General features: G+C 38.4%; 1 protein-coding gene across 2 annotated transcripts; it reads left to right on the top strand.

Moving 5' to 3' along the window:
* Positions 1-3,671: 3,671 nt before the first annotated feature.
* LOC148015059 (uncharacterized) lies at positions 3,672-7,813 on the top strand. Of its 2 annotated transcripts, none has more exons than XM_087665374.1 (8): positions 3,672-4,035; positions 5,468-5,548; positions 5,642-5,730; positions 5,826-5,900; positions 5,979-6,040; positions 6,118-6,192; positions 6,315-6,521; positions 6,610-7,813. In XM_087665374.1, exons 1-8 carry the CDS (start codon positions 3,913-3,915, stop codon positions 6,687-6,689), a joined length of 792 nt encoding a protein of 263 aa, XP_087521500.1. In that variant the 5' UTR covers positions 3,672-3,912; the 3' UTR covers positions 6,690-7,813. The 2 variants fall into 2 exon arrangements, with proteins under 2 accessions (XP_087521500.1, XP_087521499.1); XM_087665373.1 differs by having other exon boundaries at positions 3,696-4,035; positions 6,115-6,192.
* Positions 7,814-14,306: the final 6,493 nt, after the last annotated feature.

Here is a 14,306-nt window from a genome sequence, read left to right as displayed (position 1 = left end):
AATCAGTGCTAACTCTACAATATTACAATCTAATTAATGCCTACCATTCACAATCACATTAAATATCCCATGGACACAGATGCACTATAGTAGCTAGTGTTTCATGTAAAATCCATGGAACTTTATAGCACAGATCTGCCACAGTAGGCAACACTAGTATATGGTATAGATTCGTAGAGTAGACATCACCTACATGTAGTTGGTCACCCTTGCATTTTTTTTGAGTTATTAACTAGAAAAAATGCTTTTTAACCCCCATAAAATGTTATAAAAGTATATTTATTAATGTAAATTTTTTCTATTTACCGCATAATTTGTGTGACTGATATTGCAAATGTATGGCACATATGGTATTGGTCACATTATGCTTGGTAGATAGATGGAAGGATATAAATGTGTGTTGTGTTGTATAGTGAATAGATAATTAGATGAATTTAAGTAGAATTATTATTTTGGAGTGCACATTCTTAACGTGTGAAACCTAAATGTGTTACATCATGGATAAATATTACCAGAAGCATTATTTTTTGTATGTGCCTATTAGCACAAGGACTTGTATGTACACATGCACAATACATTTATTTTGATGAATTTATTAGAGACGACAAAACATTTTTCTTTGTAAAGCTATTAGAATCAGGCGTGTGCTGATTTATTTGCATTAAAGCAAGTTGTACAACATGAGGAAAAGTAAAAAACACAAAAAGGATGCTTTTAATGTATATTGAGCACAAAAGCTTATTCTAATATTATAAATACATGCATGGGGAGGTGCTTAGCCATGCATGGGGGTGGGGGGGGGGGGGGGGGAGGGAGGGGAGAAGTGTACCCATTCTTGTGTCATGCAAACTTTGAGAGTTTTCTTCTCTCATTCTATTTGTTCATTTCTTATTTTATTCTCAATTATTTTCTGTCATAAGGTGAAGGCAAGCAACATGATATTTGGCCCTTCATGTGATCCTAAACAACTCCCTTGTGATACACTTGACTTTCATTGTTGAGATATTAAGGCTCCAACCTTTTTGCATTTGACATATTCCTTATAACAATCCAAAGCTTAGTGTCCCTTTTATAAATATCCATGTGTCTAGGAAAAACCTTGCTAGTCACGGGAGAAAAACCTAGAAATTCTCCCTACAAAAGCATAAGAGACCTAGTTGTTAAAACCATCAAAATCTTTCCTACCAAAAGACATGAACAAGTCATGTTGTTGCTCATTGTAGCCAATCCATGAGACACCATTCCATCCTTTGTCTAGTCTAGGCTTTTAGGAAAAGTCTCACATTAATATATTCTCTAGTACAATTAATAAGATAAAGCTTAGGATGAAGCCATATTTTACATAAAACTAAGGTAAACTTACAACCTCTAGCAGGTGCATCAATGAGACAATCAAAATTAGGTAGCCTAAATCTATTTTGAGGCCTATATTTGATTTCATAGAGGCATATCATGTCAACTTTAAATGGTTATGATATTCTTGCTATGAAAATAAGATGATTGTTTATTTATTTTGGGATTTTCATTTTAATTATTTTTGCCAAATAATAATAGCTTATTGCATCTTGTACTTGTATGTGACAATAGTTACACTATGCTAGGTGAATAGATGGTAGAGAATTAATATCCTTTGTGTTTTTGCTAGGTAGATTATTAGATAAGAGTATGTAGGAGCAATGTTTTTTTATATATATTAGTGGAGTGCATTTGCTGTAAGTGATTATTATTATTTTGACTATAATTGAGTGGATTTGTTTTGAGGTTGTCTATAAAATTATTTATTATTGTTGCAAACTTTGTATTATGGCCTTATGAGAAGACTATTCTTGTTGTAAGGCTAGATTTACGATCAATAATTAGATATGTCTTAGGAATAATTAGAGAAAGAAAGGAGTTCAAGCCAAGAAAATGAAAAACACAAGAAAGAATGCATATTACTATTTTGAGTACAAAAGAAATATGGTTGTGCATAAAATTGTGAAACAAGACAAAATATAGACTTTAGAATATCTCATTCATATCTAAAATCAAAATTTAGAGCTCTAACAATTGCTTTGGGGGTATAGGCATGCTCAGAATGTAATGGCAATATCAAAACATCAAGATTCAGCACATAGAGAGCTCTATAGCTATTGCATCAACCTTCAAGGGACTTTATCATACACTAAATCTCATTCTTGATTGATGTTTGTATCCCCTTCACATGTGGCCATGAGGTATGGAGGTATCTATGTAGCTCAATATTGCCATAATGGAGGATAACAAACCATGACATTTGTGAGGGGGAGGTTGGGCCCTATCATGTGCTTTCTCTCTATTCTTTCTTAACTTGTTAACTTATGCAATTTCTTTTATGTTTTATGAGCTTGTATGCACAACATGAAACAAGTCACTATTATGTGGTGAATAAAAACTAATAGTGAAAATCCACAAAATAAATAAACAAACATCTTATTTTCAAAGCAATAATATCATACATATATTGTCGAAGAAGCACCATCAAACTTTCCCTTTCACCAACTAAGCAAAAACCTCTAATCTTCCATGAATAAAATGTTTGTCTACCATGAGAGTCAAATTAGGCATCTTGACCTAGACCTTCTAAAGGTGTATACACATTGGTAAACGGCTAATCCTTCCTAGCCAAAATTTTGAGAGAGACCTTTCCAAAGTTATCTTTCTCCTACCTTTGCACCTTTACCTTCCTATATTAAGATAGCAAATAGATTAGTTGGTGGGAGGTTTTCTTTGTTCACAGTCATATCTTTATTTTCCTTATTATATCCTTTGCTTCTAAGGGTTGTCGACTAGTGTTCTTTGCATTAGCTTGCTTCTCAAATATTTGACTAGACTTCTTAGGATCCTAGAAGATCTTAATACCTCCTTCTCTACTATGTTTGTCTATTAGCCATAGATTCCTTCTCTTGTACTTTTTCTACGCCACCATTCTCCTCCTCCTCTTGCACTCACTTGGGACATTCCCTTGCAAAGTAACTGACTTGGTGGCATACATAAAAAAAGGGGTAATCAAAACCTCAAGTATGAGAGGGACACAAAACTTTGCCAAGGGCACATGTAATGAATTTTACTTCAACATAAAAAATGGAGTGGAGCCCAAGGAACTTTGTACCCTAAAACTAATCGAGTATGAAAGGATCTAGTTGTGCTCCATTTTGGAGCTCACCATGATTTGGAAGAAGCCTTTTCCAACAAAGTTGAAATGCAAAAGGTTGCATTTTGTGTAAAATGATGCCTAGGAAGTCTTTCTCTAACGGAATATCCCTGATAAAATACATGAACAAGATGATTGTGGTCAAATTCAAGATAATGAGCACCAAAAGGCTCCATAGAAAGAGCTAGAGGTGGCTTATGCATCCTCTTTTGAGAAGACATCAAGCCCCCTCTGTCTTAGCATGAGGATCCACTTGAATGTTCTTGACATGGGCTACTTATGAGTCAAGTTCTATCACACCATTTCCATCAGCTTTTTGAGATTTCAAGGAAAATAATGTGGGTGAATATACGAGTGTGATACATATTGTTGTGAAACGATTAAAGAGGGCATGCAGGGAAAGAAACCCTAGGGAGATGAAAAGGGAGGAGAGTTGTGGGTTTGTAATGTGGTGAACGGGTTGGCCCTCCAAAAATATATTCCATGTGATGTCGTGCTGTGTCTGGTCGACACGTCGGGAGGCGGGGGAGGAGGGAGAGGAGGAAGAGGGGGAGGAGGAAGGGGAGGCCTCTACTACTAGGGTCAGACAGCCGAGACCTTGTTGACATTGAAGAAGAAGGACGATCACAGCAACACAGAGGAGAAGCAGGAAAAGGAATAATTGAAGAAGCAGACAGCACTCTCGGTCGCTCGCACAGAGAGAGAGAGAGAGAGAGAGAGAGAGAGAGAGAGAGAGAGAGATGGATCGTTACCAGCGCGTTGAGAAGCCGCGCCCTGAGACGCCTATACTGGATAATGAGATCCGCATCACCACGCAGGGCAAGATGCGTAATTACATCACGTACGCCACTTCCTTGCTACAGGTAGACATGGCTTGTCTTGTCTTTCCTCCATCTCTTCTTTATCATGGCTAAACGCAGGACTGCCTTTGTCGTAGTTCAAAGCTCATCGTTTTGCTGCCTGAATTGCCTGTTTCGGTCACCTCAATTGCTCCTTCCTCCATGGTCGTACAGTTAGAAGCAGTATTTTGACGCTTTAAAAAACATGCTCGTGGTCTTTCAGTGATGGCAATACACGAAAATGCTTACAATGTGGCATATAGCCTTCCACATCTCGACACCTTGACATTCTACTTCTGGTGATATGCCAGAAGCAGAAGCCGCCTCAGCAGAGGATATGCAGGACAGCAGAAAGACTGTTGTCATTGCCACTTGCAGCTACCGTTCTGGCTCCTGGTGGCCATTCCCTACAGCTAGCTTATGCTGTTCTTCCGCTACAAATCCGCAACCAGAGATTTGATATTGGGTATTGGCTCTGTATACATTGAAGAGGCCATTTGCTAATTAAGGGAACAACCGATCTTTCTACAATGACAATTGACATGTTCACTATACAAGCCTTCACCTCTGTCCCCCCATCCCGCATCGGCAATAGATCTAAAGTGCAGATAGGTTACCTGGAACTAAAATGCAGCTTGATAACTGGCATGCAACAGGTTTTAAAAGGCAAGTGTTTTGCATCCGCAGGAGAGCCTCTATTGTTTTAACGCTATGGCTCCAAAATCTTTTGAAGATGCACCAAGTTGACTTTTTAAAACTACTTGATTGACTTTGTTCTCCCTCTAGCTGCAATGGCCATGAAAAAGCAGCCTCTTATTGCAAGACCAGAACTCAAAGTACAACATTTAGGTTTAGTCAGTCATGTATGACATAATCATGCCATGTCAAAAGATTTCATTCTAGGGTTGCTTTATGTTTATCTATCTTAATGAGACCTTGAATTTGTGCAGTAACAGATCCTGCAGTGTAACTGCTTTATCTTTTTTTTTTGTTGGGGGGGGGGGAAATTGGAATGAGCGGGAAGGAGGGTTTGCTTTTTCTTTTCTTGTGTGGTTTCTCAAGTGTGATGAAAAAGAACTTGACCTTTCACTGTACGGGGAAAGTTCTGTATGCAAAGTTGTAGAGAGCGAGTGTTGTTGGGTGTGGAGGAACTCTCTCTTTCCAAGTCATTCATTTCAGGACTAATTGCATCTGTGCCCTTAAGGATGGTGGTTACAGACAAATCTTAGCATTTAACCAGCTAAGTGAGCTTGTTTTGCTGTGATGCATTTTTCGTGTGCAATTTGTTAATGTAGTAGCTCAGTGTATCATAATGCTATAAAATAAGTTTGACTTTGGTGCTGCAGCTGTTCATAAGCCAGTTGTTACTTTTCGCCTCTCAGTTTGTCTTCTTTGGAGGCAAGTCCTAAAGAAAATTGTGATCACCCTTAATCTTAACATGTATTTCTTATTACAGGAAAAGGCAACACCTGAGATTGTATTGAAAGCAATGGGTCGGGCAATCAACAAGACTGTAACAATTGCTGAAATCATCAAGGTGAGCATATGCCACAGAGATGCAGTTACTTTTTCTACGAAGGTTTGTCTCAGGCGAAAGGTCTTCAGATGTGTTCTGATTTTCTTTTGACAGAGGCGAGTTGCTGGTCTTCATCAGATCTCAACAATTGGTTCAATTGACATTACAGATACATGGGAACCATTAGAGGAGGGACTCCTTCCGTAAGATTGATACCTGTAAATGTTAGATGCTATGACTGTGTATCCCCCTTTCTCCATGTAAGTGATTTGTTTTTTGTTTCTTTCTATTCGATTAGGCTGGAACAAACACGACATGTATCCTTGATCACAATTGTCCTTTCTGTGAACGAGTTGGATACTACTTCCACAGGGTAATTACTTCATCTACTCAGCACTTGAGATTCTGCATGCAATTATACTGCTTATTTTATGATCTTTCTCATGTGCAGGTATCAGCCCCCTCTACCTGCAGAGCTTGTGAAGCCACTGACAGATCTTGAAGATGATGGGGGTGAGTGTACAAAGTCCTTAGGCATTTTGCAGTAAGTTGGTCAATTCATCATTTCTCACGATTTGGATTTTCAGAAGGTTCACCTGAAGGTTTTAGAGGTCGTGGAAGAGGACGAGGAAGAGGTAGAGGAAGAGGAAGGGTTAGAGGAAGAGGTAGGGCACTTTATGGTGCTAGTAGATTTCAAATTATCAGTTTTCACTCTTCCAAAGAGTTCTGTTATTCTAATTTTTGCTGAACTTTTTGATTGTGAAATATCGATGATGTTTTTAAGCAGGCATTGGAGGTGAAGTTGACTATAATGGATTTGATGGAAACTGGAGCCGTGGCAGTATACGGGGCCGAGGGCGGGGTCGTGGAAGAGGCCGAGGTTTCAGGGGTCGTGGTAGGGGCTATGTTGCTAGTGGGATTGATGCTGTACAAGAAGCTGGGGGCTACGATGACACAAATCCCACATCAAGTGATGGATTTACTCGGGACCGGGGTATGATGACACAATACTCACACTAATATTGTGAACTCCAGTGCGCTATCAATGCTTGCTACGGAAGCCTTTGGACTTGTATTTGCAGGTCGTGGGCGCGGGCGCGGGCGCGGGCGTGGGCGTGGTAGAGGCAGAGGAAGAGGCCGTAGCCTTCAGGCTGGAGCCTAAATTGGCAGAAGATGCCTGATCAATGACTTATATCATTCATTGTTACCAGTCAGATCTAACAACAGGGAGATAGGCAGAGTCGTAGTTTAGAAAAGCTTAAAAACAAATATGAGGGGGGGGGGTTGTATTTTTGTGGAATGATGGAAAAATCATTTCATTCATTCTTGTCAAAGTTTCCCCTCTCGTAATCTTTGGAGTGTCTAGCATCCAGAGTCCCTCAGAAGGGATCCAGCATGTCAAGTCTTGATCTGTGATATTCAAAGATGTTTTTGAGATGAGTCAAATTCTGTTTCCAATGAGCTATTTTCCGTGTCTCTGAGCCTTAGTCTTCATATACTCCAGAGTCCAAAGTGCTTGAGCCCTGGTGCCGTCAGTTCCAAAAAGTCCAGTGTTACATTGTGGCTTTTAATCCAAGTTCAGTACTTTGTGGTACCAGATCTAGCAAGACAGCCTATAAATCTGTGCAGACTGACGTTGTTGAACTGTTTGTCCCCAAACAGCAATGATGCATGTTCCTGGAAATATTATGCTTCTACAGGAGGAAAACCTGGATGTCCTTTTGTTTGGAAAGAAGGGGAAGTTGTGCTGGGCTGTTTCAATCAAGCCTTTCACCTGTGAAGAGCACAAGACAAAGGCATCTTGTTTTTGGAAGAGTGTGACTGGTATATTCAACCTGTTCTGATGTAAGATTGGAGACAATGAAATAATGAACTGCATTGAAGCTTGCAATCCCTGATGTTGGCTAAGCCATATGCGAAATTGAACTTACGAAATGTCTGTAGATACGGCTTAGAATGCTGTGGATCATATGCATATACCATTGTACATGTTCTGTACAAGTGATTGAGATGGATTGTCTCCTGGGTAAACTTATGTAAGCAATTGTACTACAATATGTTACAGTATTTGGTGTACTCATATCCCATATCATGTCTTATAATTGCCATCTTTTACATGGTCTACACACTATACAGTACTTTCTGGACTCATAGGCCAGAACATACTGTTAGTGATCCACACACTATGCAAGTATTGAGAAAATTGCATGGTAAGAGGCTGTTCTCTCAATGGCTTGAAAAAACTATTGCTAACGAATAGGGGCTATGACTGCTCACGATTTTTGATTGTAGAGTATTTAGTGCACTCTAAAATAAGTAAAGACAGACAACTATGGGACTGGTTGCAATGTATAATTGAGAAAGATTTTCAAGCAGTAGAATTGAAATTTAGTAGTAGTGATGGTGATAACGTTTTAAGGGTGGACAGACGAGCTTACCGGGTCAGTGGAGATCACTAGGATTATGCTTTGGTGACACCCATGGGTACCTTTTGTGACATCTATTATGCAGCAAACTTCTGCTTGTGCAATAGAGTGCCAAGCTTGTGCAATAGGTATGTGACCTAAGCAAAAAATTCAGCTGTATTTTCTCATAGACAAGATGTGCTTGTTTTGTGATGCAGCTGGAGGCAATATGTGATGCCCGGATGCTGCTTTTGACCCAGTCTCAAGAGCTTGCATCATCGGAGATGGACATGCAATGGAATTTGCTCATTTCACGAGACTGGATATTTGCAGCAACAGTTTCAGGGTGGTTTTCTAACATACAACTTTATCCCTAGCTTATAGATATTTTATGTTTTGAAAGCATGTGTTTGAAGTGACTTGACATTGACAATGCATTTGAAGCATGTGAGGATGTTTATGTTTATGAGAACCCTTTATCTATGATATTTGTTTTCCATGGTATTGGAACTTCTTGCCAAACGAAGTATATCTGAGATGGTAGCAGAAGAGAAAATGCGAATGAGAACAAATGAAGGCAATGTAGTGAACTTAGTTGAATATTACATGAAGGTTCAATACAATGATCAGCCATCACATGCTATAATGTCTAGCAGTAGTGAGGGTGTGAATGTGAGAAGGTATGTAAGTGATAATGATCAATTGATAGGTGTGCCTATAAATACTCCAAAAAACCCTCCAAAAAACCCTCAAGTTCTCTCTGATAGGGTAGCCCTAAAGAAACATTGGAAGTCCTCTTGGGTTGCATATTGGGCCCAAAAAATGGATGTGGCCCAAAAAAAAGACAAAGGACAATAAGACCGAAAGTGACCAAAAGAGCGAACTTGGGATAGCACTCTTGATGTCCCTCATTGATTACTAACACATGCTTGGATTTTAGGTGTACATGAATTCCCATGCGTCACAAAAGATGCAAAATTGAAGGCAATGGAAAAGCGTTAATGAAAATCTCAACTATATTCGACATAGCGGAATAGGAAAAAAGCTTGAGCTTCCATTCTTGATGTACTCTTGATTATAGTGATCTCAATGTGCTTTGTGCAAGTATGGAACATAGGATTCTTGGCTTTGGAAGCAATTGTGACTATCCATACAAATCAATGTGGGCTATTTGTGGTAATTCAATCTAGTAGTCATCCTCCTCAACCAAACATCATGTTGGGTAGTTGCACAAGTGGTTCAGTACTAAACCTTTGTGGGTCAAAGACAACAATAAGTTGTTAATGATAATCTATCCCAAGGTAGAGCAAAGTTTGTAATAAATCTCTAGGTGTGTGTGTCATTCACTTCATCTAAATTTATCAAACCTATTTGTGAGATTCCATCTCCATACAAATTCCCATGGGTTTGGGTGTCCTACAAGCATTGCAAAACTTGCAAAAATACATGTCATTGGGGTTGAAGAGGTCTTTGCATGAATGAATTCAAGATGGTAACTACAGAGGAGAGTTTTGGTTGGGTATGAATGAGCAATATCAAGGACCCAACCATGTATACCTAGCAAAGTCTATCATTGCATGTGAGGATCATTGGAACAACTTGGAACGCAAGTCCATGGGGCATGCAATTGGCTTGCAAGAAGTCATGCTCTAGTGTGCAAGAAATTAGCCACGTATTGGTGCTATGAGATGAAAATGCTAGTGGGTATTTGAAATGCCTCTAGCATAAGCAATAAATGAAAAAGTGTAAGATCCGTTTTTAAAATGATTTTTTACCATTTAGACCTCAGTTTCACTAACACTAAATCGACAATCCACACATATAGACAATGAATTGATATCCTCTTGATTCATTTTAAGTGTAACATTTAAGAATGCAAGCTTTTATTTCACCACTTGGTGTGGAGAGTGTTCACCTAGTTTGATTTTGTTAGTCTTGGTAATTGAACCAAAATATTGGAGGTTTCCCAAGCTTGATGTTGGATTTGATGATACTACTAGTACACACATGAAACACACACACAAAGATACATAAGGTCATCACACAAATAAATAAACATGATATACTAAAATCATCTATAGACACTCATATGGATGCACTGACATGACACAACACATACAATAGGCCTCTTAAATCCTTGAAGATATGCTACTTCATTGTACTATAAACACACCCATCTACACAGGGATGAGAGGCCATAAACATGTATAGAGGTCTCCACACGGCACATACATGTATATGTATAGATATCTCATGAGGCCATAGACATAGAGCAACATCTCTTTGCTCACCCCTCGTAATGTAGGAATAGTCTTAACTCATCCCTTGCCTTCTCACCATCTCTCCATACGAGAATTTGAGAAGAAGCTCCATCCATAACACTATTACCCATTGCAGAGGCACCTCCATAACCCTTGTGAACCTAAAAAAAACCTTGCTATGCCATTATTGTACAATGTGCCCAAACACATCATGCCATGAAGATATTGCAACTCGAGATATGTCATGCACATCAAGCACACAAATGCTCACATTAGAAGGATGAATGCATTCAAATGGATTGTGCCTAACTAAACCTATTGTGTTGATGCTTTATACAAATTGCATACATGGGATTCATTGTCTTTATTTATATCCTTTATGTCTCAATATCTTTACTCCTTAGTGATGGTAAAAATTGCACTCAACCCACCCTCTTACAATCACTCTCGATTGATTCTAGGAACAATTGTATTCCCTTCTCATAGCGGATGGAGTCCTTGCCTTGCTAGTTTATGTAAGGTTCCTAATTTAGTGACGAAATTTACCCTTGTGCCATGCAAAATATGCATGCTCATTGTTAGTGTAGTCTCATGTGTACGTGCATCTAGGTTTTGCGTAGTATAGCCTTAATGAGCCTCAAGCCATGCAGTGCATTAAAAAGGTGCAGTTTAGTCTATCATCCCCCTGTTTGAGAAGTGAGGAGTTTTGAGCCTTGCAATGTAGTGCTCGAAACACAAGTGAAGCAAGGTGCATGTGACCCTCATTCCCATGTATACAGAAGTTTAGGCTCAAAAGAATTTACCTCTCCTATTGTTGGTCATTGAATTTCTTGATCTAGCTCCTCCTTGTCACCATGTGCAACACATCCATTCTTGACCCACAAAGTTGTGCACATAAAGATAGTTAAATAAAAGACAAGCTACAAACTCCTACCCTATAAAATTGCCCAAGTTTTATTAAATTACCAAAACATGAAAGCAACAACCATGCATGCATAGAAGGTCCCAAAAACCTAGCTACCAAAAACTCAAGTTTTATTGAATTACCAAAGCACAAAAGCAAAAACCATGCATGTGTCAAATGTCCCAAGACCTAGCTACCTTATGCCAACTTAAGGGTTTTTCAAGTTTTGCAAAAGCGCATATCATGGCTACAAAATAGGACTAGAAACTAGAGAGATGGATAGTGTGTTGGTTTGGATCTTGGATTCCAAATGCATGTGCATCCGTTGGTATTTAATATTGATTGTATGTTGATGAGTTGCATTTTGTATTGCACTATCCAATGTATTGTGATGTATTTTTGATGTATACTGTATTTTGAGAGTCAATATGATTATTGAACTATCAACATTCTTGCATTTTATGTTCACCCTTTCTATTACTTATGGTTATGTGTCTTTTTCTTTTCATATCTTTCTACTTATTAAATGATAATATTGTTTTGACTTCATCAATTTCTATTAGCAACCTATCATTATTAACATTGGCAATCATGATCAATTTATTGGAAGGTGATGAACTACAATGTTATTGATATTTAATCTACTCTTGTGGGTCATGCATGCAATAGAGTAGCTCATCATTTATGAAATCATCTTCTAAATCTCAAGGTTCACAATCTATACATGATCTTACTCTCACTATTTTTAGTTATGGTAATATGTTCCTAACCCATGCTTGTGGTGAGTAGGACAACATGTCAAAACTGCCATCCATCCCACCTTCTCCATTTCCAACTCTTCCACCCATACCTTTGAAACCAACTTTCTATCTTAATAAGTATCATGTGATTCATTTACCCCCACTATATGTAACAACAAGAATTCGGTTACCACAACTTTTAGGTTAAGCCCTTGGAGGATGCTAATGCTCATGTTATTCTATTTGAAAATGCATTCATCAATAATTGAACACTTGTTTCTCCTATGGAAGCTATAGCTTATGCATTTTTAAACCCCCTTCATAAGGATGTTGCTATTTGGGTTTCTCCATGAGTTTTTATCCCAATACTCATTAGGAGAAATAGATTATCATGTCTCCGAGTGGCTACATGACATGGAGCAAAAGCATCTCAATGTGGAGGATTATATGCCAAGTTTTGCAAGTTATGAATTTTATTGGTTGGTGCTAATCAACCTAATTTAGAAACTATTAATTCCTCTTCTATGAATGGTTTGGATAAGGATCTTTAGAAAATTGAAAACATTTTGGACATAATACTACTTTGGATGATTTGGTTGAGAGTTTTAACTTTAAAAGGCAATGAAGAAGGATGCAAAGTCAATGCCACAAATTATTTTTCAAAAGAGATATTTTTAAAGACTTAAATTGTATTAATTTAGATATTGCTCTTTTGCAAGGTGAAGTTGTAATTTAAACTTACCTATTAATTATAGATGAGAAAGTGTTATAACTTTGTAAATATTTTGTGAAAGCTAGGTTCACTCCCACTCAAGTTGTAAGATCTCCTAGAGTTAAAAGACTTACAATGGATATGCGGGTTGTGGAAAATCTCTTTTTGGTTTTGCTTAAACTGTTGCCACAAAGGTCAACATATATGCAAAAGGAAAAGGAGAAGTTGTTACCTAAGTAACATGCCTACTAGTGCAAATTTAATTTTGCATACTAGATTTCTTACCACTAAAGAATCTACCACTCCTACATTTGCCCACTCCTATTCTTGCCCACTACTACCTTGTCGATTATTGCAAGTCTACCTTACCTACCATGAGCAAACTTACCCCTCTTAGACCTACCTACTATTGTGGATTCTACTTAATGGTCCTAAGATAATCTAAGCTTACCTAAGCCTACTTACTCAAACTCAAGGCTACCTAAAGACCAAGCTCAACCCATCCTGCTTACTTGTGACAAGCCTACCCTGCTACATTGACAACAAGCTTGGTTGCTCTAAAGCTTACCTACAACTGAGAAACCTTGCTCATCCTTGAAATTATTTTTCCTTATTAGCATCTAGCCCACTACTTGAGCTAGCCTAGGATTGCATTTGGACCACCCTTAGACTCAACCACTTAGGTTTCCCTTTGCATGTGCTTGAGCCTAGATGGGATTTTGTCCAATACATTTGGACTTGAGCTTGCTGAAGCACACTTTCCTACACTAAAGATAACACTTGAGATATCCCAAGAATGCCTCAAAACCACCAAATTTCAACCAAGAAAGGTTACCGAAAGCCTATCCTTAGACTAGTCCACTAGTCTACCTATCTAGGCTCCTAGACTTTCAAGCAAGTCCAACTTGCTTGCCAAGTGCCCAAAATACTTGAAAAAGTCCACATACATCTATTGAAACCAAACTTTGGGTGCTTGATTTGGACTATAAAAGGCCTTTTTCAAGTGATTAACATGACCTTTAGATCCTTTGATGACATGAAAATCGGTTGGTTGCTCTATATAAACCTCCTCTTGAAGATCGCCATTCAGGAAGATCTGCTTTACAAGCATGTGATAACCATACTACCTTGATGGGTTGCCAATGCCAAATCAATTTGATGATAGACATGCAAGCTATTAGGGTGAAGGTATCTATGTAGTCCAAGTTGCGATTTTGAGTAAAGCCCTTAGCAAGAAGCTTGGATTTACATATGTCAAAGGTGTTGTCGACTCGATACGGGATCTTGTACCCACTTGATCCTAGTCACCTTCATTGGAAGAGAATGTGGAACCAAGTACCAAGTATGATGTCTCTTACTGGAATCAAGCTCATATTGCATTGCATGGCACCATGTATTCTATGTAAAAGCCTTCTTAATGGAAGGAGGCTCACTATCCTCCATAATCTTGTGCATCAATGCATTCTGTTCACACTAAGAGAACCAAGATGTTGTTGCTATCCTTGCAAGTTTTGGAATTTTTGTGATTTGCAAGTCCATCATGACTGGTCTCTAGGCCATAAAAGGCCTTCCACAAGTGGTAAGCAACATGATCTTTATCCTCTAATATGGAAATTGGTTGGTTGCTCTGTATAAATCTCCTCTTTAAAGATCACCATTTAGGAAGGTTTGCCTTTACATTCATGTGATAAAATCCTAAACCCTAAGTCCTAAACCTAGACTTTTGAGAAAAAACCTTGACAAGAAGCTTGGCTTTG

Source organism: Lygodium microphyllum, chromosome 24 (genome assembly GCF_053477565.2).
Source record: "Lygodium microphyllum isolate KBCC chromosome 24, Lygodium_microphyllum_v1.1.10, whole genome shotgun sequence".
In the NCBI taxonomy this organism is placed as follows: domain Eukaryota; kingdom Viridiplantae; phylum Streptophyta; class Polypodiopsida; order Schizaeales; family Lygodiaceae; genus Lygodium; species Lygodium microphyllum.
Note: the sequence above shows the minus strand (reverse complement) of the source record. Positions and strands in the feature narration are given on the sequence as shown.

Bases quoted from the DNA above. Each gene is read 5' to 3' on its own strand.
- LOC148015059 (XM_087665373.1), top strand. From the start codon at position 3,913: ATGGATCGTTACCAGCGCGTTGAGAAGCCGCGCCCTGAGACGCCTATA. The intron at 5,549-5,641 runs GTGAGCATATGC...TTCTTTTGACAG, and splicing joins CAATTGCTGAAATCATCAAG to AGGCGAGTTGCTGGTCTTCA. The intron at 5,731-5,825 runs GTAAGATTGATA...CTATTCGATTAG, and splicing joins TTAGAGGAGGGACTCCTTCC to GCTGGAACAAACACGACATG.